Below are 27,589 nucleotides of genomic sequence, written 5' to 3'. Positions count from 1 at the left end.
TAACCACATGCTCGGCTGCCACCCCCACCAGCCCCTTGAATGCCTCCAGCTTTTTGGAGTGGCCCTTGGGGTCTCCTGGGCTCATGTAGGGCAGCATAGAATTGCTGAGGGTCCCAGAGTGGGTTCCAAAGTCAACGTGGAACTGCGTGGCACGGAGCAGGCCTTGTTCCGTGCAGGTGCCCACGCACCTCCCAGCTTATGGTGGTGACTCCAGTCTGAGCATCTCGGCAGAAGTGTGCAGAGCAGCTGCCTTTTGGGAAAGGCCAGCTGGACCCCTAGTGTCCCGCCACAGATGGGGGCCCTGGCCAGGAGGGAGCCTCTGTGCAGCCTGTGCCCTGCAGGAGCACTGACCTTCTCTCCCTCCCCTCCCTGCACAGGGTGGATCTTTGGCGAGCGTCTGCACGACCAGGAGAGAGGCTGGTTCCCCAGCTCCATGACTGAGGAGATCTTGAATCCCAAGATCCGGTCCCAGAACCTCAAGGAATGTTTCCGTGTCCACAAAATGGATGACCCTCAGCGCAGCCAGAACAAGGACCGCAGGAAGCTGGGCAGCCGGAATCGGCAATGACCCCCACCCGGGGGGCCAGCGGGAGCAGGGCCTGCATGAGACCCCGACAGAAGGTGGGGGGCTCTGGGAAGCACAGGCCAGCGCCTCCCCAGGTGGCAGGATCTGGCGTGGGGTGCCCGGCCCTCATCCCTGCCCACGCAGTGAGTGCTCATGTGTCTTGGCCCCTTGCTCGCAAACTGGATAAAGGGTGCCCAAGCCTCTCCTGATGCATTTGTAAACAAGAAGGTTTCAGCAGTATTACACCACCTCCCTCATGCCTCCGAGGGGGTGGAAGGGGGTGGGCACACTCCAGAGCCCCCCATGCCCCTGGCCCCCAGGGACTGGAAGAGGCTCCCAACCCAGAGTGTCCCTGTGGGAGGCAGGCAGAAGGTGACAATTGACACGATTTCCTGCACGCGTCCTCCTCTACCTTGGAAGTAGTTAGACTCCACCAGGCACAGATGAGGCCGCCCTTGCCTGACGGAGCTTGATGAGCAGCCCTTGGTCTCCGGTTCCAGGACTGAGAGCCCAGCTGCCTCTGCCCACCCTTCCCCAGGCCTCTGCCAGCCTCTGGCTGCACGGTCAGGCCCTGCCCCACGGCAGGCCTGCCAGAGCTTGGCTGGGGACCCCTCCCGCCTCTGGCTCCCTGATGGGCTGGAGGTAACTTGTGTCTTCTAGCCCCTTAAGGAGCCCAGGTGTTATAAGGAATGAATTGGTCACTGCATCTTGTATCGATTATGGTTCTGAGAAAAGCAAATATCACTTTTGGCTGCATTAAAAGAAGCATCATATATAAAATAAAGAAGATGAAGGTCTACTCTTTATTGCCCTCATACACAAAGGAAGGGGGTGTTTGGTTCCAGGTAGTGAGAGAGGAGCACCCCTTCAAGGCTGGTCGAGGAGACATGTCCCAAAGGAAGAGTTCAAGGCGGTTTCCAGAGAGGAAGGAACAGCCAGGGCCTTGCCTCAACATGGGAACGGATTTGGGCCTCCACTTGTAGGACTCCAGAAACAGAAAGGGCTCTTTGACGGAGCTGGGGACGCCCCTGTGCTGCAGTGGAAATGAGGACACAGCTTTGGAAGACCGTAGAGGCCCCGAAGTGTCCATGGTGGGGGGCCCTACAGGGGATCTCACCACAGGCGTGGGGCTGGGACTTCCTGCACTGCCCAGAAACAGGCCCTGGGCCCTTCACACCTTCAGTTACCCAGAGCTGCACCCCCTCCCCTCGCCCCAGCTCCACCTCAGTGTGCTGAGGGGCCCTGTGTGCCCAGGACCACGCTCTCTGCCAGGACACAGTTTCCCTGCTCGCCAGAACAGGCCTCTGGTTTAGATCCAGTGGGACTTCGTAGCATCTTCCCACAGGCCACAGCAGGGTGCTCGGACCTCAGACCCTCTGAGAATCACAGAGATGCACAGGCATGTGACACTGGTTCCACCGGAGAGGGAGGCCCCCTGGTCCCAGTGAGGGGCTGTGATGCACCCGTTGGTGGGGGAGTGCTTGCAGAGTGGGGAAAGGGAAAGAGGGGGCCATCTCTCCTCCCTGGAGGGGAGGGTTGGGAAGGAGTTGGGTGGCCATTGGTCCCCGTGCCTTTTGAGGCTGGGAAACAGCATGTTGGGTTGGATCGTCCACTCTGATGAAGGCTTTGGTTACTCAAGGTTATGTGAGATGAAGTCAGTTAACCAATTAGGAAAATAGGTCAGTTTCATAGCACTCCTTTACAAGCAGTATCATTGAACTCACAGTGTATTTTGGGGAGACTGGTTGAGTGGGAAGCTGTTAAGAGACTTGGATGAGGCCTTGACCCCATCCCCCAGTGTGTGAGAGGTGCGTGGGCACCACCTGGGCTCCAGTGTCCAGAAGGAGAAAGTCACGGCAGGAAACAGTGCCATGGGGAGCTCAGGGACACCAAAGGGGGCCAAAACAGCTGCTAGAGAAAATGAATTTTTAAAAAAGAGAAGCAGCTTGCCCTCCAGCAGCATTCCCACTCAGGAATCTTCAGATACATTAAGCTGTTCCCAAGGGGTGCTGGCCTCCAAACTGTCCAACCCTTCCCTCCAAAGGCCCTGGGGACTGGGGTAGGGACCAAGTTCCCACTTCCTGCTGTGCTGAGCAGGTTAAATGATCAAAGAATCAAAGTTTACATCTCTAAATGCTTCCGAGGTGGGGACCCTGGACCAGGCTCCTCACCCTCACTCCGCCCCGACGCTCTGAGGGTGAAGTGGGGTGAGTAGAGCTGGGAAAGCTGTTTTCTCTCCCTGAACAAACCAACCGTGGGCGTGGGGGCTGCCGGCCCCCAGCCAGGCCTGGGGGTGAGAGTAGGAAGCAGGGGCGGGCCGTGTCCGGCGTCGACTCTCGACTCATCCTGCTCCTGAGGCTCCCTGGGCAGAGGGGGGCTTGGGGCTGCTGGTCTGAGCCCGCGGATGGGGCCCTGGCTGCAGGACTCAGAGTCAAGACGTCCCCCAAAACCACGCGGCCTCTGGCTGGGAGCGCCGACGGCCCCTGCCCTCCCCCAGCCCGGCCTCAAGGAGCGGCGGGCCCCGGGGTCTCCGTCGGCCTCTCCTGCCCTCGCGCTTACCTCCTCACGGAACGCTCTGAACCCCAGCGGAGCGGGATGGGGGGCAGGCCCCGGGGAGCGCGGCGAGGGCCTCGGCCCGCACCCAGGCAGAGGAGGCGGCGCCGGGAGAAGGGGCCGCCCGTGGCGTGGCCCTGACCGTGACGGTGCCCCCGGACGGGCTAAGACCGCTGGCCGCACACCCGCTCCGATTCCCTGGCGGCCCCGGCGCACGCGCACCGGGCACGCACATGCGGCGCGCTCCTGAGGCACTCCAGCCGTGGTGCACGCGGACGCCGAGCCGCGCGGCCCTGCGCGCGCTCAGGTGCACGCCACACGCAGGCGGGCTCGGACATGCTGTGCGCTCACGCACGCCCCGGCTCCCCTGCGGGGAATTCGGGCGCGCCTCCGGACCCGCGCGCGTGCACGGCACCCACCCTCGGCCCCGCGCGCACCCCCGCCCTGAGCGCTCGCCTGCGCGCGCTCACGCTCTGGCACACCTGCACGCGCGGACACGCACGCGCGGACATACAGGCGCGTGAGGAGTGCAGCCGAGTCGCGCCGCGGCCGGGCGCGGCCCCTTTATTCGCTTCAGGAGGCGGAAAACTTTCTCAGCGCGACGACCACGAGCGCCAGCACCACGCAGGTGGCCAGCAGGGCGGCGATCACGATGGCCGCGATAGCGCCGGGCCCCAGCGACCCTGCGGAGGACGGAGGACCACGTCACCTGCTAGCCCCCGCCTGGCCCGCCCTCCTCCCCGCGCCCCCCGCCCCTCCTAATTTCTTTCTCCCTCTCCCCTCCCTCCCCCGCCCTGCCGGTACCGCCGCCCTGGTCCAGCCGCTCCTGCGCGGTGCTGTCCTCGGGTCCTGGCGCGACGGTGGGGGCTGGGGGACCGGTGTCCACGGGCTCCCGGCCGGGGCTGGTGCTCTCCACGGGGCCTTCTCCCGACGGCAGCTCGGCCGGCTCGTTCCACAGCGTGGGCACGGGCTCCTGTGGAACATCATCTGCAAAGCCAAAGAGAGGTGCTGGGGCCCCAGGTGACAGGGCCGACAGGGACGTCACCCCCCACCTCTAGGTTAAGCAAGTTGCCGGTAGCGCTGTGTGAGGGGTCTGGGCTCAGCGCTGCACTAGCCCTCACATTTCCCAGGCTAAGAAACTGAAGCCAGTGCGTTGCTGCCTCCCATAGGGCAGGGCCGGTGGGTGGGCAGGAGTGTCTGTTCAGTGTAAGGGAGGTGCCCCCCGCAAAGCCCTTCTCTGCACATAGAGTTGGGAGTTGGCAGGATTTGGGGTACCCAGGGGCCAGAGAGCAGAAAGGAGACATTCTCAGTCCCGCAGAAAGCACAGGCTGAGACGCCTGCATAACCCCCGCCCTGTATCCTCACCAGCCAGCCCACCCCAGTTGTCCTCCCCTGACCACCACCCCAACCCTGGGCCATCCATCCCCGGCAACCAGACAGGAGGCCCCAGAAACGCTGGAAAGCTCAACATGGGGATGGTAGGTCGGCTCTTGGCCTCTCCAGCCCAGCCAGACCATCTGACATCACAGTGTTAGCAGGGCAGGCCTGCCCATGTCCTAATCTCTCACTCTCTCTCTCTCTCTCTTTTTGAAACAGAGTCTTGCTCTGTGCCCAGGCTGGAGTGAAGTGGTACGATCTTGGCTCACTGCAGCCTCCGCCTCCCGGGTTCAAGCAAGCGATTCTCCTGCCTCAGCCTGCAGAGTAGCTGGGACTACAGGCACCTGCCACTACGCCCAGCTAATTTTTGTATTTTTAGTTGAGACGGGGTTTGCCATGTTGGCCAGGCTGATTTTGAACTCCTGACCTCAGGTGATACACCCGTGTCGGCCTCCCAAAGTGCTGCGATTACAGGTGTGAGCCACTGCGGCCAGCCCCATGCTCTAATCTCAACTGGGATAGAGACTGTGATCCAGGGACACTCGACCCTCAAGCCGGTTCCCTGGATGAGCTTGGGGATGTCCCGACACCTCATCTCTTTGACTCCAGCTACTCTGTGGTGTGGGAACTGCTTTTATCCCCATTTCAGAGACAAGAAAGCCAAGGCTTGGGGATAAGGTGCCGTGGTGGTGAGCACAGGTGGGCTGAAGGCCTTGGACAGTTGCAGGAGCAGTTGTGCTGCCCAGAAACAGTGTAGGGAGGCTGCCGTTCTGTGAACAGACCCCGCCGGCCAGCCGGCGACCCTAGGGCACCTTTTGTCCCTGCGGGTTCCATCCCTGAGCGCTGGGGCAAGAGTCAAGCCAGACACTTGCCCTCCTCATAGGTTCACCAGCACCCAGAGAGGGGGATGCTCGAGAAGACACAGAGGTCCTTCCAGGGTTTTCTGGCCAGTTGTGTCCATCTAGGGCAAACCACGCAGAAACATCAGCCAACCCAGACTCGGGGTCAGTCTTAAAGTAAATGGGCCCTCCCAAATGTCAAAGTTAGGAAAAACAAAGAAAGGCCGAAAGGTTCCAGATCAGAGACTAAGGAGACAGCTCAGTGTTCCTGGATGGGGAGGGACAGGCCTGTGATCGGAGACTCAGGTCCGTTGGTGAAGTTTGAACAGGGTGTAGCTTAGGACTGCCTCAGTGCTCACTTCCTGGTTTTGATAGCTGACTCTGGTGTGTAAGAGAATGTCCTTGTTCTTAGGAAGAATTTAGGGGCAAAGGAACATGACTTCTGCAACTTACTCTCAAACGATTTCAGCATTCAGATAGAAAGAGGAGTCAGCAATGTAGCAAAATGTTGGCAGTTGGCAAGACTAGGCGGATGGACTCCTGGAGTTCATTGGAGTATTTGTGCAACTCTTCTGTAAACTTCACATCTTTCCACAATAAAATGTTAGCAAGTCCCTGGCTTCCGGGCCTCTCTCAAGCCTGGAGAGGTCAGTTGCAAGGCTCAGCTCTGAGACAGCTTGCTGACCTTTCACCTGTCCTGCCACATTCCCCAGGGCTGGCCCAAGGCAGAACCCCTTTCCAGAAAAGACCTCTGGCAGGAGGCCCCGGGGGTGGAAGGCCCATTGGCCCCCAACTGGGGGAGGCTTCCCTCCCGAGGGGCCCAAGGCTGCACTGTAGCACTGATGTCTCTCCAGCCTCCCGCCAACCTTGAAGACCACCCTGAGAGGAGGGGAAGTGACCCAGCCAGGCCTCCCATGTCGCAGCCAGAGAGGCAGGGGTCTGCAGCCTTGCAGTCCCCATGGAAGGCCCCAGGCCCCTGGCGTGCTGCCTCAGGCTTCTGGGGGCTGGGCAGGTAAAAGGCCTGAGTGTGCCTACCGCCTGGCAGGCACCAGGGTCTAGGCTCACTGACTGCCTGAACATGTCCAAAGAAATGGACAAATGACACACCCAAGACAGACTGGCAGGCAGGCACCTCCCTACATCTGGAGGCCGCGGCAGGGCTGCTGGGTACCAGGCCCAGCTGACCCGGGTGGCATCTGCGGGAATCAGCCGAGGAGTGGCAGGTCTCCAGCCCCTGAGAAGGCAGGGCTCAGTACCCGGGCCAGCCCAGCAGGGGTGAGCTGCCACCCTTGACGGTACCCTCTGAGCAGGGCAGTGGGGAGCCCCACTCAGGCCCTGTCCCCATCTGTCCCCCGTGACCCAGCCTGTCTCTGCTGCCCCCACCACCAGACATACCTGCGCTGGCCTCCTCCCACTGTACACAGCCCCTTCCTGTCCAGCCAGGCGATGAAGCTTTCTAATCAGGAGGGCTGGGGCCTATCCTTGCTCCATGCCCCAATCCACCTTCCTGACCTGTAAGACGGGGGTTCAGACTATGCTGTCAAGCATCTTGCACAAGGAGGTAACTGTGTGAACACCAGCATCTTCAGCTGCTGCGTCTGGCCTGGGGCGCACCTTTGGACACAAGCCCAGTTGCTATGGGTCTGCAGCCGCTGGCCGCCACAGGAATCCCTCACAGGCTGGCCCAGTACCCATCTGCACCCAAGCGGCCAGGGCCCCAGGAGCCACCAGCTCCCTGCCAACCTAGGCTGGTGCCCAAGTGGCAGACACATAGGCTCGGAATGACAGCCTGCACTCAGCCACCGATCCACCAGGAAAAGGGGTGCCGCTGCCAGGGAGGGGCCGAGGCACTTCTTATCCTCATCTATGTTTCTAGAATTTACTCCAGTAAGAAGGGAAAGCAAAGCTGAGAGGCAATTCCCATCTTCCCCCAAATCCATCCTTCTGGGAAGCTGAGAGCAGAGCGGTTTCCCAGCAGGAGTCCTGTCCGGGGAGAGGGGAGATGGGGCAGGAGCGAAGGTGTGGAGGACGGAACTCATGGCGTGCCAGGCGGACAGTGAATAGGCCAGGGTGACAGAAAGTGAGGTTGGCAAAGAGGTGGGGGCACGGAGGACCCCAAGAAAGTTCCATGGCGATAATGAGGCCCAGACTCCATTGACCAGAATTAGCCATGTGGTGTGACTACGCGCTCTGACCCAGGGAAGCAGGGGCTGGTGGCACTGCCACAAGCCTGGGCACCACGGGCTCTCTCCCAGCCCCACTGGCCCCAGCCGCCCTGCCTTTTGGTAAATAAGTTTGTTCTGACCACAGGGCCCTGAGGCCAGGCGCCTCTGCTCACAGACAGCCTTTGTGTGGGCCATGAAGGGCCTTTTCATCCCTGCCCTGGCCTCCTGCCCGCTCAGCCCGGCCTGCTCCCACCTCAGTAGCTGAGGCCACAGGCCCCCAACAGGGAGGGCCTGTGCCTCAGATGGGGCCTGGGCCTCAGCCCACAAGGCCGCTCCTTCCCTTCCTGTCTGCTACAGGACCCCAGCCCATAGAGCACAGGGCCGTGTACACACCTGTCCAGAGCTCCCAGCCCAGGGGTGGGGTGCTGAGAGCCTCCCAAACGCTCTCGCAAGAACAACAGCCAGAACCCCAGAGACTCCAGGGTTGGGAAGGCCTGGTGTGGCCCCTGCGGGGGGCCTGCCTGCTCTTGGTAGGACACATGGAGGGAAGTGGGGCAGTGAGGCCAGGTGAGGTCCTGGCTGTCCCCAAGGCATCCTGTGGTGGCAGAGGAAGCCCACCCGCCTACAATGATTAGGGACAGTCTGGCCTGGGAACTCTGGCCGGCAGCCTGGGCCAGGAGGGTCAGCCACACAGGAGTAGGAACCTGGGCAGGAGCCACAGGCAGCCCGGGCCCAGCAGGCAGGAGCCAGGGCCTCCCCTTCGGCCCACACGGACCACCAGGCTGGAGAAGCAGCTTCATCCCAGTGAGGGGGCTGCAAAGATCACAGCCCCAGGATCCAAGCCATGGAAGATGCCACCTTCCCCTTTAAGTCCCTTCCCCCCATCCTGGGAACACCGCATGGCTCGCCTAGCCTGGCGCCTCTTCCACCACAAGGGAGGCTGGCGCCCTCCCAGCTTGCGGGAGGAAGTAGAGTTCTGTTGAGACCACCCTGTGCCAGGGAGGGGCTCGGACCACAGAATCCACATTCGCGCTAACTGGATGTGGGGCCCATCCCAAAAGCTCCGCACGTCTGAACTCACGAGGCCTCACAGACCCCTGCAAGTGAGGCAGAGCGTGGCGGTGTCACCATCCTACAGATGAGGAGAAGGCACAGAGAGGTTAAGAAACCGCCCGGTCAAGACTGAGCACACCCTGGCCTCAAGCTTCTTCCTGGGCGTCCAGGGAGAAGCCAATAGTCCCCGGGGCTCCTCGCTGTCACCCAGACCTCCCAGGGTGTGGCCAAGGGGGCCTCCCCAGGCCTGTCGTCCCCCAGAAGCTCTCCCCAGGCCATGCTCTCATGACTGCGGTCCACCTTTCTCACAGATCCACGGGCGCCCTCCAGAAGACCCGGGCTGCAGGGTCCCTGAAACCCGCTACTGTGACACAGAAGCCGGCTGCCCTTTGGTCCAACTCCCGGCCAACAGGAGCAAAGACCACCTGTAACCCGTCTGCGCCCTTTGTCTCTCAGGCTCTGAAGCCAGCCTGGGCCAGTCTTCCCCTCTCCACAGGGCCCTTGGGAGCCTGCCAGAGGCCTCCCTCTCGTGGGACCCCAGACTCTGCCACTCTGATCTCAGTCCAGAGGTCCACACCGTTTTGCAGAGGGATCTTGGGCCTTGTATTCTCTCCCTCTCTGGAGCCTTTTCCCAGATGGGGACAGTACCTGGGTCCTCATTCTCTAAGGACGTCGCAGAAACCAGCAGGGAAGCTTTTCAAAGTAATCAGCAAGGCTCTGCACTCCTCTGGCCCCTCAGCTGCTTGTCCTGTGCCTGGTGCCCCAGCTGCCTCCCAGACCTGGGAGACTTCAGATTTTAAAGTGCTAGAGCAATACCCATGTCCCCCTCAACAGCAAAACATCCCTGGGCCTGCCCCCCAAGTTGTCCTCCTTCTCCAGAGGCCATTATCCCTCCTGCTAACAATTTCCTGAGACGTCCATCCCACACAGCTGCTGCCAGCCGGCCTCACAAGAGCTCTTCGCAGAATCACCCCAAATAGTCGTCCCATCTCCTGTGAGAGGGGTTCCTCCCCAGTGAACGTTGAAGAATCTGGCCCCAAGGTAGTTATCGGCCCTGGGAGGCTAGTGGTGGCTGAGACAAGGGCCTTCACCCCTTACCTGTGAGCACCGCAGGGGCCAGAACCCCGGAGACCAGCAGCAGCGCCATGCGCAGGGCCAGACAGGATGCCATCCTGGCCGGGAGTGAGGGCAGCGGCGGGCGGGACGCACGGAGGACTGTGCTGGTTAACTTCAGGGCAGTGAGAAAGAGGCATCAAAGGGCTGGGAAGGGTTTTCATCAATGCAAACTCTGTCCTCCTGGGACATCGTGCCCGCACCTCCCCAACCCCCCCCTCCCCCACCAACACACACACACAAGAGCTCACAGAACAGACCTGCTTTCCTGAACCTGGGAGCAGCCCCACTCTTGGAGAGGGAAAGAGGAAATTGCCTGTGCTCTCTCTCTTTCTCCACCCCCCAACACACACACACCTCCCACATTTACTCCTGGACCACTGAAAGTGAAAGGTTTTCAAGCTTTCTTGTGCAAAAGAATCACCCAGGGAACTTGAAACATGCTGCTGCCTCTGGCCACTGTGTTTCAGTGGGGCTTGGGTAGCCCAGGGAATCTGCATGTTAGTGCCTGTGGCCTGGGCTTGGGGAAATTTGGCCTGAAGCAGGCAGCACTGAGCGCAGGATGGACTCTGCTCACCTCTGGGTTCTCCATGCCTGGCCCGGAGTAGGTGCTCAGTGCTTGTTGAAGGACTTTTAAAGCAGTTTTGATCCAAACCCTCAGGCAGCTCTAGTCTTTCCTAAAACGCTCCTGTTTCCTCTTTCGCTCTCTGCCTCCCTAGACCCCTGTGCACTTATGACATCCATTTCCAGGCTGGGCCTGGCTCAGAACTTAGCCCCACTGCCCACTGCTTCTCAACAGCTCCACAGGGTATCTCACGAGCGGCTAAAACTTACAGTGTCCAAAGCAAACCTTGACTCTACTGCCCCTTCCCTCACTCAGTCAATGGAATCCCAGTTCCCCGCTCCCAGATGTTCTAGCCACACAATGAAGTCATCAAAGGTGTCTCTTTCCCTCACTTCCCACGTCTGAGCCCTCAAGAGTTCTGTCAGCGCCCCCTACTTCACACCTTGATGGTTTCCCACTGCGCTAAGGGCTTGCCTTGGCCCTGCTCAGCTTCCCACCCAGGAGCTCTATGTTTCAGTCCACTGGCCGTGACTAGGCTCCCCCAGCAAACCCCCAGATCCTGCCGCAGGCCTTTGCATGTTCCCCTCTCCTCCCAGAAGGCAGTCCTGTGGTGATTATGTGGCCACCCCTTCCATTCAAGCCTCAGCTTGATAAGTCAGCCCCTCAATCCCCCCATCACTTCAAATTTCTTTTTAGCACGCGTATTTATATGAAATTACCTTGTACCTACCCTAACAACTTCTCCTTGCCACCATATCCATAACTAGAATCAGGTATCAGCATTCCTAGGGAGAGCAAGCACAAAGTCTGATTTAGGAGGAAATAAGCACAAACTAAAAACTACTGTTAATTTATGCTAGCAATAAATTAGTATCAAGTTAGTAAGATACGAATTTTGCTAATTTATATTAATAGAAACATGGTGTGGGAATGAATTCTAAGGTGTCAGACTAAATAGGCAAGATGTGAGTATGACATTAGATCAGGCCACATTCTAGACAGGGGTGTGCTTAGTGAAGTCTGAATTTAATGTTTCAACCTAAGCATCTAGGAGCAGCTCTGTTTGGCTGCCTGACCAAAACCTAGGCTCAATAAAAGCCTGGATGCTATGAGATTGAGAAGCCTAACTTAATGAAGAAGGGGATACCAATGGCTTAGTAAGAAAGGAATGCTGGGGTGGATTTATCTTCGGCGACCACACTAAGTTCTCAGTAGGTCCCATAGTACACACTATTCACCGAGACACTGCGAGATGCATTAGTGAAGACCGGCAACTTTAAAAAGATAGGTTGTGGCTGTTTTTTGTAGGCCAGAGTTGATGATGGGATCACTGATTTCAGAGGAAATAATGTGATTCTAAAGTAGCAGGGGCCAAGCGGCAGCACCGAACTGCCAGAGGCCGGGTGGATGCCAACCCTGCCATGGATGGTGAAGATGAAATGACCTGGCCAGGTGCGGTGGCTCCCGCCTGTAATCCCAGCACTTTGGGAGGCTGGGGCAGGTGGATCACTTGAGGTCAGGAGTTCAAGACCAGCCTGACCAACATGGCGAAAACCCATCTCCAATAAAAATATGAAAATTAGCCAGGCATGGTGGTGCACACCTGTAGTCCCAGCTACTTGGAAGGCTGAGGCACAAGAATTGCTTGAGCTTGGGAGGTGGAGGATGCATCTCAAAAAAAAAAAAAAAAAAAAGATGAAATGACCCATCAGAATGTTTTGATCCCTAGGAATAAAACAGCCAGCCAGTCTACTAATGTATTACTTGATATACAAAAATGAACAGGTGAGCAGAAATCTGTATTTACTATAATGGAGCATCAAGGTTCTCACTTGGTTCCCAGAACCAAAATCTCTTGATAGAGAGGGAGGCAATTTATCTTTAAGGAAGGACCCTGCAAGATGGCCACAAGTACAGACAGTGAATCTTCTTCCAAATCGTCCTCAAAGGTTCAGGCAGTCGTGGACCAGAATAGCTGGGCACTGGCGGAAAGGAGATGCATTTGTATTTCAGGGATCACTAGACTTTGGCTTTTTGTTGACACTCATTTTTGGATATTCAAAATGCCACTGTGTTTACCAAAGTGAAAGTGTATGGAAGTCAAGTGACATATGGGATGATAGGGAGGGAGGGAGGCTGCCCAGGGGCAGCAGTGGGCTGAGAACCCACCCTGGGGAGGCAGGACGAGGCGTGAGCCAAGGCTGCAAGCTGCTGCTGCGTGCTCCACTATTCCATCAGACTTTACTTATAAAGCTCAAATTTCAAAGATAAAATTAAGAATTTCAAGACAATGAATTGTATTTCAAATGATTATTACAACCATGCTAAAGGTAGAAAAAAATACTCTTAGACCAGACAAAAAGTCTAAAATTACAGATAGCTGCAATGAATAATACTATACATGTGTGTTTTTATAATGTTGGAGTGTCTTTAAACAAGTATAGAACTCTACTTGGAAAACTTGTCTCTAGTTAGAGCTAACACATATAGAACTCTAGTTTAGAAAGCTTGTCTCTCTTGGTATGGGTTAGCAATTCTGTAACCACTTTGGTATATCCTAGGATTTAGCAAATAAGGAAATACTGAGGATTATGGAAGTGCACAGTAGTACTAGTCATTCGACAGACAGGTGATTCCCCAACAAAAACACCAAGGAAGTGTGAAGCTGTTTTTTAGAAATAAAACCAATTTATGGCTCATTTTCACAAGTTTTAGTACCTAGGCTAAATTTTCCAAAGGGTGTTCAGGCTTGGCCGGGCACTGTGGCTCACGCCTGTAATCCCAACACTTTGGGAGGCCGAGATGGGAGGATCACTTGAGGTCAAGAGTTCGAGACCAGCCTGGTCAACATGATGAAACCCCATCTCTACTGAATGTGAGACATGGTGAAACCCTGTCTCTACTAAACATACAAACATTTTTATAATGTCTTTATAATAGTCTCTACTAAAAATATAAAAATTATCCAGGCATAGGGGTGGGTGCCTATAATCCCAGTTACTCAGGAGGCTGAGGCAGGAGAACTGTTTGAACCCGGGAGGCAGAGGTTGCAGTGAGCTGAGATCGCACCACTGCACTCCAGCCTGGGTGGCAGAACAAGACTCCACATCAAAACAAAAACAAAACTCACTTTTTTTTCCAAAGGGTGTTCAGACCTTTGTGCATGTGTGTCCCAAACTTGAACCTAATAGGCATGCAAATAGAAAATTAATCTCATAAGCTGTGGTGAAAAATACCATAGAATTTCCTCTAATTTAACTTACTAAAAACTTAGATTCTTGGTAAATACTAAAAATTTTCTCAAAACGTATCAGTTATTCAGCAAGTAGTTATTGAGTGCAGGTCCACAAAACATGCCAAGCAATACACAGCTACACAGCTACCAAAAGAAGGGTGTAGTCCTTGGCCAAAGTGAATATATCCTACGAAACGAATTTAACAATGGAAACTGCTGGGAGCTATCTGCGTTTGGGTTTCACTAAGGCAGACCTTAAGACAAAGACCTGCACACAGAGAACTTATATAGGTGGGGCCAGTAAGACAGCAGGGATAAAGCCAATAAAGTTTGTGTTAATGAGCAAAAGCAAAAACACTGAGGGTAAGGGAGTGTGAGGTTTCTCACTGCTTAAGGGAATTGCAAATATGAAAAGGAGAGATTAGAATGAATCCTGTGGCATTTGTACTGGAATTGCAGATCTCAGCATGAATACACAAATAGGTGTAGATACACCAGCGTTTCTGTACCTATACACATACATAAACACCCTTACTGTGGACAGTCTAGAAGCAGTGATACCACACTAGCAATGAGCCCATCCAGTGGCCAGGTTTTGGTTTTTAGATACCATTCCCCACTAAAAGGAGACAGTGCTCTTTGGAGAAATGACTAATTCCACATATGATAAAGGAAAAGTAGATGATGGGCCTAGAATTTCTGGTGCCAAAGTGAAAAAGTGCTCAAAGAATGATGGGAATATGGCAAAAGGACAGAGAAGCCAGCTCTAAATGGACAATTTGTGCATGAAAAATACCAACAGATTGTGGCTAATATATAGAGGGTATGCATGTGTGCGTGTATGAGAAGCTCTTCCTGGCCAGGCACGGTGGCTCATGCCTGTAATCCCAGCACTTTGGGAGGCTGAGGTGGGTGGATCACTTGAAGTCAGGAGTTCAAGACCAGCCTGGCCAACATGGCAAAACACTATCTTTGAATCGCCTGAACCTGAGAGCAGAGGCTGCAGTGAGCTGAAATTTCCTCCAGCCTGGACAACAGAGCAAGACTCTGTCTCAAAAAAAAAAAAAAAAAAAAAAAAAGTATTCCTTATAGTAGAAGGTTGACTAATCAATGTAAAAGTAATGCTTGCAAGCACCTTGGTAAATGTTCAATTAAGAATCATCAATGGATAAAAGTTTGATGAAGAAATGTAGTTTCAACAGTGTCTCCCATAAAGACAAACATCGTTACTTTACAGTAGAGACATCTGGCAGACACCACCTAAACTAAGTAAACATCACCAGTATGGCTCAAATGGACTTCATATGTCTCCTGATGTGATGAACTAAGGACATAACATCACTCTGTAGTATTCCTGTCAAAATTGCATAATCACAAGCAACTCATGAGAAAATATCAGACAAATCCAAATGGAGGACACTCTAAAAAACAATTGCCCTCCACTCTAAAAAAAATGTTAAGGTGCAAAAGATTAAGACAGACTGAGGACCTGTTCCAGATTAAAGGAGACTCAAAAACATGACAACTAAACACAAAAAGTGATCATGAATGACATCCGGTGCCTTTTTGCTTTTATTAAAAATATTAGTGGCCTGGGTGCAGTGGCTCATGCCTATAATCCCAACACTTTGGGAGGCCAAGGTGTGAGAATTGCTTGAGGCCAGGAATTCGAGACCAACCTGGGCAACATGGTGAGACTCTGTCCCTACCAAAAATAATAATAATTAGTTGGGTATGGTGGCATGTGCCCATAGTCCCAACTACTCAAGAGGCTGAGGTGAGGATGGCTGGAGGAGCCCAGGAGTTCAAGGCTGCAATAAGCTATGATCGGGCCACTGCACTCCAGCTTGGGTGACAGATTGAGACCTTGTTTAAAAAAAAAAAAGATTAGTGGAACCATTGATGAAATATGAATGAAGCTTGGCTATTAACAGTATTGTATTGTTAATTTCCTAATTTTGATAACTGTATTGTGGTATGTGGGAGCATGTCCTCATTTTGAGGAAACACACCAGGGTTCAGGAATAAGGGACATGATGTATGCAACTTAGTCACAAATGGTTTACATTAAAAAAAAAAACTTATCATGAGATTATAGTTATTGAGAGAAAATAAAGCAGGTATGGTCCAATGTTAACTAGAGAACTTGGGTGAAGGTTATAACGTGCAAGTCCTTTGTACTGTTCTTGCAACTTAAAGTCAAATTATTTCAAAATAAAAGTAACCCTCCCCACCAAAAATCACAATTTTTCAACTAATTATATATCTAGGCAATTGTCATCAAGGAATGTTAAAACTGCTACATGTAAGAGCAATAGGACTTTTATAATGGATGAATCAACCTGATAGCAACAGAACTGATGAATTGTGACATCAGTGAAACTGGAACAACCAGACAATACAGTGTGACTGCGATACAGTGGGAAGGACACCATGCCACCAGCAAAGGATTCTTGTGAGGGGTGGGGAAGGGAGAACCTGGTTTTAGTCAAGCCTGTAGATCTAATTCACAGAAAACATGGCGAGGTGGGGGGGATGAAGAAATTGACACCATTAAGACACTTCTTGCTAAATCCAGAGAATGTGGAATGTTCCATCAATAAATGATCCAGTTTTTCAACTTTTTCTCTTTTTTGTAGGGAGAACTGTTAAGACTAAAGGAGACTTAAAGCATATCAACCAAATGCAATGAACATTGTTTTGATTTTCATTCAAACTTTGTAAAAACACTTTTGAGACAATCTGAGAAAGTCACCTATGGACCTGATGTGTTGTTAATGTGACAAGGCATTGTGGGTTTTTCTTTTTCTAAGATGTCCTCCTCTTTTATCATATATATTAAAATATTTATGAGTGACGTCATATCTAGGATTTGGTTTAAAATATTCTAAGAGAACAAAGTGGGATAAATACAACAAAATGGGCAAAATGTCAATAATTGTTGAAGCCAGGTTATATTAGGTAGGAGTTTGTTACACTAGTCTACTTCTATGTATGTTTGATTCTTTTTTATTTTTATTTTTATTATTTATTTATTTATTTATTTTAGCTTTCACATTTTCCATCACTCCCTAGAACATTTTCATTAAAAAGAAAAACTGGCCTTGGGAAAAAACTAATTGAAGATGACCACAACCCAGGGACCTCAGGACTGCTAATGACTCAGAGCGCTCACAAATGAAGGTTCAGGCCACCCAACAGATGAGGGGCTGGCAAAGGGGGAGTGGAACTTAGTAAAGGCTTTAAGCCAACCCCCTCCACAACCAGGGACAGAAACAAGAACCGTGGCAGCGATGTGCATTTTATTCCTTCTTATGTACACATACGCGTTTGCAGATACGAACCAACTTTTCTCTACTTTCCCCTACTAATTTACATAAATACAATGTATTCCTTAAGATATCTAATAGTTAGGCGAGACTGAACTTGAAGTTAGTATCACCTAAAAATGGACTTAACAACTGGTAGATGGGACAAGTGGACACAGTGTTAGTGGTTTCCCCACAGTTACTAACTAACCTTTCAGTAACTTTCCCCCATGTTGCTCCCAACACTTCAAGCACCAATTCTTTTTCTTTTTCACGTTCATCTAGGGTGGTTTCTGTTTCACAACACGACCCCGGCCTGCTTAAGGCTCCATTTCATGTTACCAAAGTCAGAAAATCCAGGCAGATGACTGTCCCCCTACGCAAGGCACACCAAGCTTGCCTTCCAACTTGGGTCTCCGTCAGTAAAGCTGCAAAGGGTTACTCGTCACGCACCATCAAGAAGCCAAATGTCAGCAGTTTACTGCAGCACACATGCCTCACACTCACACACACACACTAGGCCGCTGGAGCTGAAATCTCAGAGCTAGGCTAGGCTGGTGGGTCCCCACTGAGGCTGTCCATTAAGAACTCTGGGGAATTTGAAAATAATTTCCAATGCACGGTCCCACCCCAGATTACTGACTCTGGGACATGGAGCTAAGGGATTGATTTTTGTTTCAAGTTCTTTAGGTGATCTGGGCCAACCACCTCATCTAACAGACAATGAAACTGAGGACCAGAGACATGACAGAAAAAACTGGTTAATAATGAGGCTAGTACTTACATGCAGCCTCCTGAAACCCATACCACATTGCCTACGGGTTACTTCTTTGCACTAATTATAAGACATCTAAGAAGGTGTTTACTCTGATTTCATATGCTCTACTGCATCTACATATGTGCCCACGAATGCCCTTCTCACTTGCAAAATGGCCTAGAAGTAGTATTTGTCGCCGGGCCTGGTGGCTCATGCCTGTAATCCCAGCACTCTGGGAGGCCGAAGCAGGCATATCACCTGAGGTTGGGAGTTCAAGACCAGCCTGGCCAACATGGTGAAACACCGTCTCTACTAAAAATACAAAAATTAGCCGGGTGTGGTGGCACATGCCTGTAATCCCAGCTACTCACGAGGCTGAGGCAGAAGAATGGCTTGAACCCGGGAGGCGGAGGTTGCAGTGAGCCGAGATCGTGCCAGCGCACTCCAGCCTGGGCTACAGAGCGAAACTCTGTCTCAAAACAAAACAAAAAACGAAACAAAATAACAAACCCCAGATTCTATGTAGAATTAGGAAATAAACTACACAGTAAGGCTGGGTCACTGGCACCTGCTCTGGGTCCCTGGCTCTGCACAGCAACAGAAACCAGAGCTTGCTGAGTCCCCCATTGGGAAAGCCTGAGATCCTCAGTCCACAGGCAAAACTAGGGTACCCATGAGGACTCTTTTCCCATGATCAGTGTGCACAAACCATCCCACGTTTCCCACTTTAAAACAGAAGACTGCAGAGGATGTGGTAGAGACTGCAACTGCCAATGTAGCATCCGTTTTCCCAATTTCTCAGTAACAGGATCCCAACGACATTTGGGGATGATAGCACTCAACTAAAATCCCAAAGCTTCCACAACTAACTGTAGTTATGTATCTACATTCTGGCTGGTAAGACTTAAGATGTTTGATAGCGCTCCCCAAAAAGCTCCTTAAACAGGCCTGAGTAGGAAGGTGTGCTGTTTGGCTCACCCCACTCCTTCCTCCTTCCTGGAATATAGGCATGATGGCTGGTGCTGTAACAGTCACCTTGGATCATGAGTCAGAAGAAAGCCACAATCAGGATGCTGAAACAGAATCTGGGTCCCTGGGCCACCCCACAAGCCTTGGACCTATGACCTATTTCACTTGAAAATAAGTGATTTTATTGTCACTGTTGACTTTGTATTTTGTCAGATGCAACCAAACCCAATACCGACCCACTGACCATTCCCAGGAGCATTTCTCATGCTAAAGGAGAAATTCAAATAAAAAGGCAATTTGCTGCCAAGGGAAACTAACCTTCCACTCCTACAACTGGGGGACAAGTAAACAGTCTTTAAGAGGTGATGTCTCTGCTTGTTATATCAGCTGGATTGAACCAAGTGTGGAGGTGATCTTGAGTTCCATCCCCATGATGTCATCACTTTGGCAGCAATGAAAGGGAACGCAATGACAGCTTTTAGGTCGAAGATCAGCTATTAGGTAAAGAGCCCACTTCTTCCTTGCCAGCATCTATATGCTGTTTCTCCCATGTGGTGCCCCACTGCTATGGTTGACACTTTTGTTGCAAAACATTCCCACTGATTAATTCTTTGGAGAGAAACTGTCCTCTTGAAGGTTTTAGGCTCCCAGTCCAAAACCTGCACTACCAAAAGCTATACGTGTCCATCGTTCTCAGGCAACACCTGCAAATAACTATCACGCATCTGGCTGCTTCAAGGTTCCCAGACTCTCCAGAGTCTTAGAAAGCATTACAGCTTCCTCACCAGACACTGAACTCACGCAGGACCAAAGTCACCCTTCATAGCTGGGCTTTTGTTGTTCTAAGAAACTCATTAACTATAAGGCCAACTTCCATTTGGAATGTGCTCTGATTGTACATTACTCTCTGTAGAATGCGCTTGCCTGCTACTCTGTTGAAAATGATCTACGTCACATATTGGAAGGACAGTACAGAAATATGTTCATTTCAAAGAATCACTTCTGTTTAATTAGAGTCATTCACATACTTTTATTAATAATGCACAGTTGGGCATTTTATACAAAATTACCAATTTTGTTATCAGTCAATTTTAAAGTAGGGTGCAATATATATATGTATATAACATATATGTATATATTATATATATATTGAAAATGTAAAACATATACTTTTATATACATATTTGTATATATAAAAATATATGCATGTATAAATACAATGGTTTCCCTAAAAAAATTATTTAAATAAAGCCAGAAGTACCATTATCTATCCTAAAATTTAAAAAAAAACAAGCTGGGTGCACTGGCACACAGCTGTAGTCCCAGTTACTTGGGAGGCTGAGGCAACAGGATCACTTGAGCCCAGGGGTTTGAGACCAGCCTGGGCAACATAGTAAGAACCCATCTCCAATACAAAAACAAAAACAAAAACAAAAACCCTCAACTTAAAGCCAATGAAAATAAAGTCCTTCATGTATGCATAAACTCATTTTATGCAGATATTTCCCAAAAATGGCTAAAATATCTCCCACCCCACAAGCTCTTCTCCAATGTGACCTTGTCACTCCTTTCATCAAGGCGGGGGGGGGGGGGTGGGGAGCGGGTTGCAGGGAGAAGGCCATGCTCCCTTCTCTTGAATCTGAGTGGGTTTGTGACTACTTTGATGCAACACAGTGTCACAGAAGTGACTCTATGTGACTCCTGAGCTAAGAGCTCAAAAAGGTAACACAGCTTCTGCCTGGTTCTCTGGGGGAAGCCAATCACCACTTAAGTTCAACTCCTCTGAAGCTGCCATTCCGGAGACGACACACATAAGCTCCTCCAGTCATCAACCCAGCTGAGTTCCCAGCCTACAGCCAACGTCAACTGTCATTACACGAGTGAGCCATCTTGGACAGCTTGCCTAATTCATTAAGCCTTCATAGGAATGATGCCCTGGAAGACATCTGACCACAACCAAAGAAGACCCCAGGAGAACCACCACCCAGCTGAGCCCTATCCAAATTCCTGACCCACAGAATGAAGTAGCTGTTGTAAGCCAATCTGGAGGGAATGAATCTGTTATGCACAGCAGCCACCAGCACACCAATCTGCTTGGGGACAGTCTCCATAATCAAACTGTCTTGTCTGGGATGTTTTTAAATCTCTGAATTTAAACAAATCAACCAACAAAACTGGAGCTGGGCATGGTGGCACACACCTGTAGTCCTAGATATTTAGGAGGCTGAGGTGGGAGGATCACTTGAGCCCAGGGGCTCGAGACCAGCGTGGGCAACATCACAAGACACCATCTCCAAAAAAGCCAACCAAACAAAAAACTGGAAGCAGAGAGTGTACAAAAGAAATACTTCAAAACTCAGGAAGAGTTAGGAGAATCTGGAAATAAGTTCATAGAACGGGATGAGAAAACGGTGGCTCTAAGTGAAAGGGTGAGCAAATGAGAATATGAAAGAGAGTAGAATTGAGAGAGACAGAAACAAACATTCCCAGGGAAGAGTGTTTCTTTCTACTAAGTGGGAAATTCCTCAGATAGAAGCAAGTCTCCTTGGTTAAGCAAATGGATATTCCGTGACCAAAATGACTTTGTTCCCCCTAATCTGCCCATTCCACTCCCAATTTTTAAAAATTTATTTTCATTTTTCCTGAATACACACACAGAGTCTAGTTGGGAAGGTGTGGGCAAGCTCTGGAGGGGTGTGTTCACAGTGGGTGTGTCTGTGGTATGAGGGCAGGAGCTGATCCACATGTTAGCAGAAAGGGAGAGTCACAAAGAGAAAAGATATTTGGTCAAACTTACCGACATCTGCCTTGACCTCTACATTCTCAAATACAGAACCAGCCAGTGCTACGTGGTCTGGCAGAGAAAGAAGCCATGGCTGCCTCCATGTCTTGGGTGCTTGGAGCTTTTCCATGGTACCAAAAGGAACAGTTTAGTGCAGAACTCAGCCTCCATAAAGGTGAGTACAAGAGGTGCACTCAGATAGAATACAATCAGGTTTTATTTAAGTTCTTTTTTATTTTCCTCCACACTGGCAAAAGTTCCGAGGGAGCCTAAAGTTCTGTAAACATTTTAACTATCCCTCTTACCCACCCCCAACTTTTGAATTTACAAAGCAAAGGAGAGTAGGAGCCCCAATTTTTAATGGTTTCCTCTCCCCTCATGCTATTTGATCCAAAAACTATATACAATTTTGTAGCAGTCTCTGTATAGTTATTATACATGTTTAGAAGGGAGGGAGCCAAGAAGGGATAGGGAGAATGGTGATCCAAAATAATAAAAATAGAAGCCAAATATAATACTCCAAACCCAAACTGCTCTCAGAGCAACTCCAGCCTTCTTCAGGCAACAATGACAGGAAGCAAAGGTGCTTTTCCAGGGGCTGCCCAGACCACAGCACCTCTCGCACAGGCACAGCTGCCCAATGACTCCAACCCAGTGTGAGTGGCAATTCCAGGTGATGTTCTGTAGGGGTTTGGTGGAGGCAGGAAAAGTATTTGTTTATAAATAGGGCTTGAGTACATTTCTACTTGAAGTTTAAGGTTTTAGGAGGCCATGACCAGAAGCCAGGCCAGGCTTCCCGCTCCCATTTTCGCCCATCCCCTCCAGCCCACTGCATCCTCCTGTATAGCAGATTCCATGGATGAAGGTCTTAAAGATGGACAGGTTCTGTATGTTCTCTTTTCAGAAAAGGCAAACAACTTGCCATCCCAGAATCTTTACACAAAACCTTTTCTGGGCTACAGCAAGACACACACGCAATGCTCTGAGGACCAGATGAAATTCCAGGCTTTTATCAGAAGCAAAAGTTTATCCCTATCCAAAAATGAAATTATACAAATTCATACATATGGTAAAGATTCTAGCTGCCTCTTAAACGAGACAAATTTTCAGCAGAAGGGCCCAAAACAAAATGGTCCTAGTCCTCTGAAGTAAAAATATTTATGGGAAAAATCAGTTTTTGTAAGAAAGAAAAATTAAGAATAGTCTCTCTCCCAGGCCATAGAGCTTCCTTTGTCCAATCAGGTTGGAGCATGCCAGGGGAGATCGGCTTGCTCAGAAGTCACTATCTAACGAAGAAAAACATAAATCCTTTCAGAGAAAGGACGCTCAGAAAGAACAGGTGAGGAGTGTGTAACATCAAACCAATCCAACCTCATCTCAACCCCACTCAGGGCCTCTCTGATGCAATCCCAAAGTTAGCAGTGGCAATGCAACTTTCAGACCGGGAGAGCTCTGACTGCCTGTTGGATACTCGAGTCACAGTCCATGGGGTGTTTTGTTATTGGCCAATGTCTGTTAACCATTAACTCTCTTCATGATTGCACCAGTTAGACCATTTGCCCTGATGGGGGGAAAAAGAAGAAGAAAAAACAAAATAGAAGAAAAAAAGTGACAAGAGAAAGCAAGCTGCTAATGGCCGATCCCAACACACTTTCTGGGAGACAGTAGATGAAATCACAGCACAGTGAACACATGCTGCCTAAAATCAGCCTTGTTGGGGAGTAATCCCAACTGCCACCCCCAAGACACAGGGTCCAGTCCACTTATCTATAGTCTGAGATGTTCACCAACAAAAATGGATTAAAGAATCTTGGACACAAAGGGCCAGAAGAAAAAGCCTGAGATGATCGGTTCTGTGATTTGTTGCAGAGTGATAAAGAGTAAATGGTGAGTAAGTGTTGTGTCCAAAGGTGGAGACTCCATAGTCAGCAGACAGGAGAGGGATGGCCAGTCCACTGGCAGGTGCTCAGTAGTCATCCAACGTCTCGATTTCACCCATGTTGAGTCGCTCCGATGATGCATTGACTGAAAATCCTGCAGAAAAAAAACTGGCTATGAGTGACCACACCCAGGCAACCAAGTGGCTCAAATTCTAGGCGGTGAGCTGGAATGTAAGTCTGTGTTTGCTTGTTTGTTTGTGAGACAGGGTTTCACTCTGTCACCCAGGCTGGAGTGCAGTGGCGTGATCTCGGCTCACAGCAAGCTCCACCTCCTGGGTTCCAAGAGATTCTCATGCCGTAGACTCCCAAGTAGCTGGATTACAGGCACATGCCACCATGCCCGTCTCATTTTTTTCTGTATTTTTAGTAGAGATAGGGTTTCACCATGTTGGCCAGTCTGGTCTTGAACTCCTGACCTCAAATGATCCGCCCGCCTCGGCCTCCCAAAGTGCTGGGATTACAGGCGTCAGCCAACGTGCCTGGCCAGTCTTTTGTTTTTGAGCATACCATAGAAGTATTACAGGGAGACAAAGATAAAGGTCACAGCAGTAGCTTTCTGTTCTTCCAATGAGAGAGATTTTTTATTTTCTTAAGGTTCTGATATAACCTAATTAGGAAGGAAAATAAAACAAAATAGCATCACCAATTAAAAAGAACTGCAGGCCGGGTGTGGTGGCTCATGCCTTAATCCCAGCACTTTGGGAGGCCGAGGCAGGCGAATCATGAGGTCAGGAGATCGAGACCATCCTGGCTAACATAGTGAAACCTTGTCTCTACTAAAAATACAAAAAAACATTAGCTAGGTGTGGTGGTGGGCACCTGTAGTCCCAGCTACTTGGGAGGCTGAGGCAGAAGAATTGCTTGAACCTGGTCGAAGGAGCTTGCAGTGAGCCGAGATCGCGCCACTGCACTCCAGCCTGGGTGACAGAGCGAGACTCTGTCTCAAAACAAAAAACAAAACAAAAAAAACCCCTGCAAACCACTGCTTCAGAGAATCAGAGAAAAGAATGGGATGTGAGTGTGTATCAAGGACAGGCTGGGCTGGCCCTGGAGGAAAGTTCATGCAGGAGGTCTACCTTAAAAGAGATGGGGGTGGGCAGGGGGGTTACCATGGAGGGTTGTACACACTAAGTTCTTTGTAACTACTTGACCACATAACTTTGAAATCTGAGTGGGATTAATACCCCTTTAAACCTCAACCCACTTTAATGGGAATACTTCTTCCCACCAGTCAAAAACTTTATGAAAGTTCTGGCCCAGAGCTTTTGATACTCAGGGTAAGAGGCTCCATGGAAGACACACTATTAAGATCCTTAGAGTCCTCGCATATTCTCTTTCCCACAGTAGACAGAGCAAGAAGATTAAAGAACTCTAACTCGATCTACTGTAAATATATCTGCAAAGGAAAGGATTTCAGTTAGCAATGTTTGATTAACCAAAAGGGAATTTGGCTTAGAAAAAGCAGTACTAGCATACCCATTGAAGGCAATAAGCAGTACTCACAAACACAACTGACAGCTGAAAACCTAATGCTGGCTGGGCACACTGGAGGCCGAGGTGGGTGGATTACTTGAGGCCAGGAGTTAGAGACCAGACTGGCCAACATGGCAAAAACCTGTTGCTACTCAAAATACAAAACATTAGCTGGGCGTGGCGCTGCACGCCTGTAATCCCAGCTACTCGGGAAGCTGAGGCACAAGAATTGCTTGAATCCAGGAGGCAGAGATTTTAGTGAGCTGAGATAACATCACTGCACTCCAGCCTGGGCAACAGAGTGAGACCTTGTCTCAAAAAAAAAAAAAAAAAAAAGAAAAAAGAAAAAGAAAAAGAAAAAAAGAAAACCTAATGCCGAATGCCCAAAGGTCACATGTATGTAATTTTTCCAAAACTTCTATAATTGGAGGTTGATAAAAATGATGAACAATGCCTCTTTAAACTGAGTGACTCCCCAAAAATGTTCCAGTTCCTCTACCTTGAATAAAATCCCAAACTGTTTTAGTTATTTGAATACCAAAAAGTAAACAGGCAATGTCCTTATTCTAAAAGCAGTTCTGTTAATATTAGCTGGGTTTTCTGCAGCCTCTTGTTTTTTAATGTTCAAGTTTTCAAATAAATACACATTTGAAATGTAACAGTAATAAACAAAAATGCCTTACATAAAAATACCTTAATTAACTGACTCAAAAATATCATGATTCAAAAAAATAAACATGCCTATTTATTAACCAAAAAAGCTGTGGTACCAACTGCTTACAAGACCAAATATAGGGAGAGGCTAGGATTCCAAACCCCATCCTGAGTTTGACCCCATCAACTGTGTTCCAATAACCCACAAGTCTTTTTCTTCCCCCTTGAAAATAATGAAAGCCTTAGTGTTTTTATATATATATACATATATATGTATTTTTAAAGACAGGGTCTCACTCTGTTGCCCAGGCTGGAGTGCAGAGGTGCGATCTTGGCTCACTGCAACTTCCACCTCCCAGGCTGAGGCGATCCTCCCACCTCAGCCTCCCCAGTAGCTGGGACTATAAGCGTGTGCCACCACACCCAAGTAATTTTTGTAATTTTTGTAGAGACAAGGTTTTGGCATGTAGCCCAGGCTGGTCCCCAACTCCTGGATTCAAGCAATCCGCCCACGTTGGCCTCCCAAAGTGCTGGGATTACAGGTATGAGTCACCGTGCCTGACCCTAATGTTTAAGTTTTTAAAGTAACAGTTAATTAGGCAAGTACAAGAACCTAAAGGCCAGTCTATGAAATAAAATACTACTTTATTCTGAGGCAGATTTTTCATTGACTTCATGTGTATCTTAAGAACAGATAAAATGTGATAAAAGGCAATAATGAACTACATGCAAAAGAAGTGGAAGTGTAATTTAAAAGCTAAATTAATTTTACTCATGCAAAGACAGGAAGGGAAAAGTCTGTGGCCAAAAAAAGCTGATTAATATGTTAATTATCAGTCTAGGCTTTTAGCAAACAGACATATTCTCATTTAACTGTCATTTAAAAAACCAGCAAGGTATGCATTCATCCTTTGGCTGAATGCCATTCTTTATCAAATTCAGCCATTTGATGTAAGGAAAAGTTCTGGGTACCGTGAAACCCAAGGCAACACAAACACGGATTCAATCCACTATGCCTGGCTCCAAAGATGACATTCTGTGAGGTTCAGAGCATAGTCTCACTCACATGAGTTCTTTAAGATTTGTGAGGTTGTTCTTACAAGGAAAGTCTGGGGGGAAACTGTATTGTGTGTTTATCACATCTGAGTGCAGGTTGCTGATTCACAATGACCACCTGAAGAGCTCTAAAAAAAGAGGAAGCCAGCCGGGCACGGTGGCTCACCCTTATAATCCCAGCACTTTGGCAGGCCAAGGCGGGCAGATCACGAGGTCAGGAGATCAAGACCATCCGGGCCAACATGGTGAAACCCCATCTCTACTAAAATACAAAAATTAGCTGGCGTGGTGGCACGCACCTGTAGTCCCAGCTACTCGGGAGGCTGAGGCAGGGGAAATCACTTGAACCCGGGAGGTGGAGGAAGCCTACTGAAGATAGGAGATACTGGAGAATATTGATAATTAAAATGAGGCTGTGGCCCCCTCTGCTGGTTTGTTTTAGAAGCAAAATTCTCTTTCCATCAGTGACTGCTTTTTCAATGAGACTTCCCATTTTCCCATTTTATGCAGGGGGAATGTGTAGCTAATGGATAGTTATTAATTTTTTCTCAGTATACAAATTATATGAAATACGTAAATTAAAAAGTAATAAATGAAAATGAAATGAGTAAGTATAGGACAAAAATGAGCAATTATGAGAGGAATTTCCAGAGTGAGGTTTAGGTGAGCAATAATTTTCATAACCTCAGTGAGTATCCTCAATACTTTGTTCAACGTTTGTTTTTCTTCCCCTTCAAGGTATATGGATTCCTTAAACTCTACTCCTAGGATGACCTATCTCCCACACCCTTATAGTGAGGTTTTTAAAGTCCCTTCCTTTCTTAGATCTATAAATAGAAGATGAGATCCAAGGGAATATTTAAGTCCAAACGGTCTGACCTCATTTTCAGAGCAACCTTTTCCCTAACAGCCTATCCTCAAGTCCCAAAGCTTCTTAGCTAGAACCCACAGTTAGAATTTAAGGAATGTTTTAAAATCTATTCACCAATTTCCATCCAAATTGGAAAAAATTTCAGGCTGCTCCATCCATCCTTAACATCAACTTTTGAGACAAGCAGAGGAAAACAGAATTGCACCAGATCTACAAGTTCCCAAACCCAGCTTTCAGGCACCAATTCTTTGTTATTATTATTTTTAAATAATATTTTAAACATTATTATTTTAAAATTATTATTATTTTTTTGA

At 49.5% G+C, this 27,589-nt stretch overlaps 3 protein-coding genes across 52 annotated transcripts in view; 1 reads left to right on the top strand and 2 right to left on the bottom strand.

The window, feature by feature from the left end:
* Nucleotides 1–1,352, top strand: part of NGEF (neuronal guanine nucleotide exchange factor) — a 133,516-nt gene extending 132,164 nt beyond the window's left edge. For both annotated transcript variants that reach the window (XM_004033366.5, XM_031008466.3), the window contains one exon: nt 378–1,352. In XM_004033366.5, coding sequence (XP_004033414.2) covers nt 378–568 — 191 coding nt within the window. In that variant the 3' untranslated portion in view covers nt 569–1,352. The remainder of the gene's footprint in view (nt 1–377) is intronic.
* SNORC (secondary ossification center associated regulator of chondrocyte maturation) lies at nt 1,351–21,353 on the bottom strand. 2 transcript variants are annotated; one of them, XM_055379817.2, is made up of 6 exons: nt 18,818–21,353; nt 9,926–11,015; nt 9,651–9,780; nt 3,923–4,105; nt 3,633–3,801; nt 1,351–1,598 (listed from the first exon to the last, which is right to left on the bottom strand). In XM_055379817.2, exons 2-5 carry the CDS (start codon nt 10,163–10,165, stop codon nt 3,692–3,694), a joined length of 663 nt encoding a protein of 220 aa, XP_055235792.1. In that variant the 5' UTR covers nt 10,166–11,015; nt 18,818–21,353; the 3' UTR covers nt 1,351–1,598; nt 3,633–3,691. The 2 variants fall into 2 exon arrangements, with proteins under 2 accessions (XP_055235792.1, XP_055235793.1); XM_055379818.2 differs by lacking the exons at nt 9,651–9,780; nt 9,926–11,015; nt 18,818–21,353 and adding an exon at nt 4,484–6,304.
* Nucleotides 21,354–22,275: 922 nt separating this feature from the next.
* Nucleotides 22,276–27,589, bottom strand: part of GIGYF2 (GRB10 interacting GYF protein 2) — a 159,843-nt gene continuing 154,529 nt past the window's right edge. For all 48 annotated transcript variants that reach the window (XM_031008459.3, XM_055379800.2, XM_031008461.3 and 45 more), the window contains one exon: nt 22,276–23,315. In XM_031008459.3, the coding sequence (XP_030864319.2) occupies nt 23,248–23,315 (68 nt within the window). In that variant the 3' untranslated portion in view covers nt 22,276–23,247. The remainder of the gene's footprint in view (nt 23,316–27,589) is intronic.

Source organism: Gorilla gorilla, chromosome 11 (genome assembly GCF_029281585.2).
Source record: "Gorilla gorilla gorilla isolate KB3781 chromosome 11, NHGRI_mGorGor1-v2.1_pri, whole genome shotgun sequence".
NCBI lineage: Eukaryota > Metazoa > Chordata > Mammalia > Primates > Hominidae > Gorilla > Gorilla gorilla.
The sequence above is the reverse complement of the archived record's forward strand: the minus strand, read 5'-3'. Positions and strand labels throughout refer to the sequence as shown.

Bases quoted from the DNA above. Each gene is read 5' to 3' on its own strand.
- SNORC (XM_055379817.2), bottom strand. From the start codon at position 10,165: ATGCAGATTCCCTGGGCTACCCAAGCCCCACTGAAACACAGTGGCCAG. The intron at 4,106-9,650 runs GTAAGGGGTGAA...TTGGCTTTGCAG, and splicing joins GGCCCCTGCGGTGCTCACAG to ATGATGTTCCACAGGAGCCC. The intron at 3,802-3,922 runs GTACCGGCAGGG...CGTCCTCCGCAG, and splicing joins GCGGCTGGACCAGGGCGGCG to GGTCGCTGGGGCCCGGCGCT.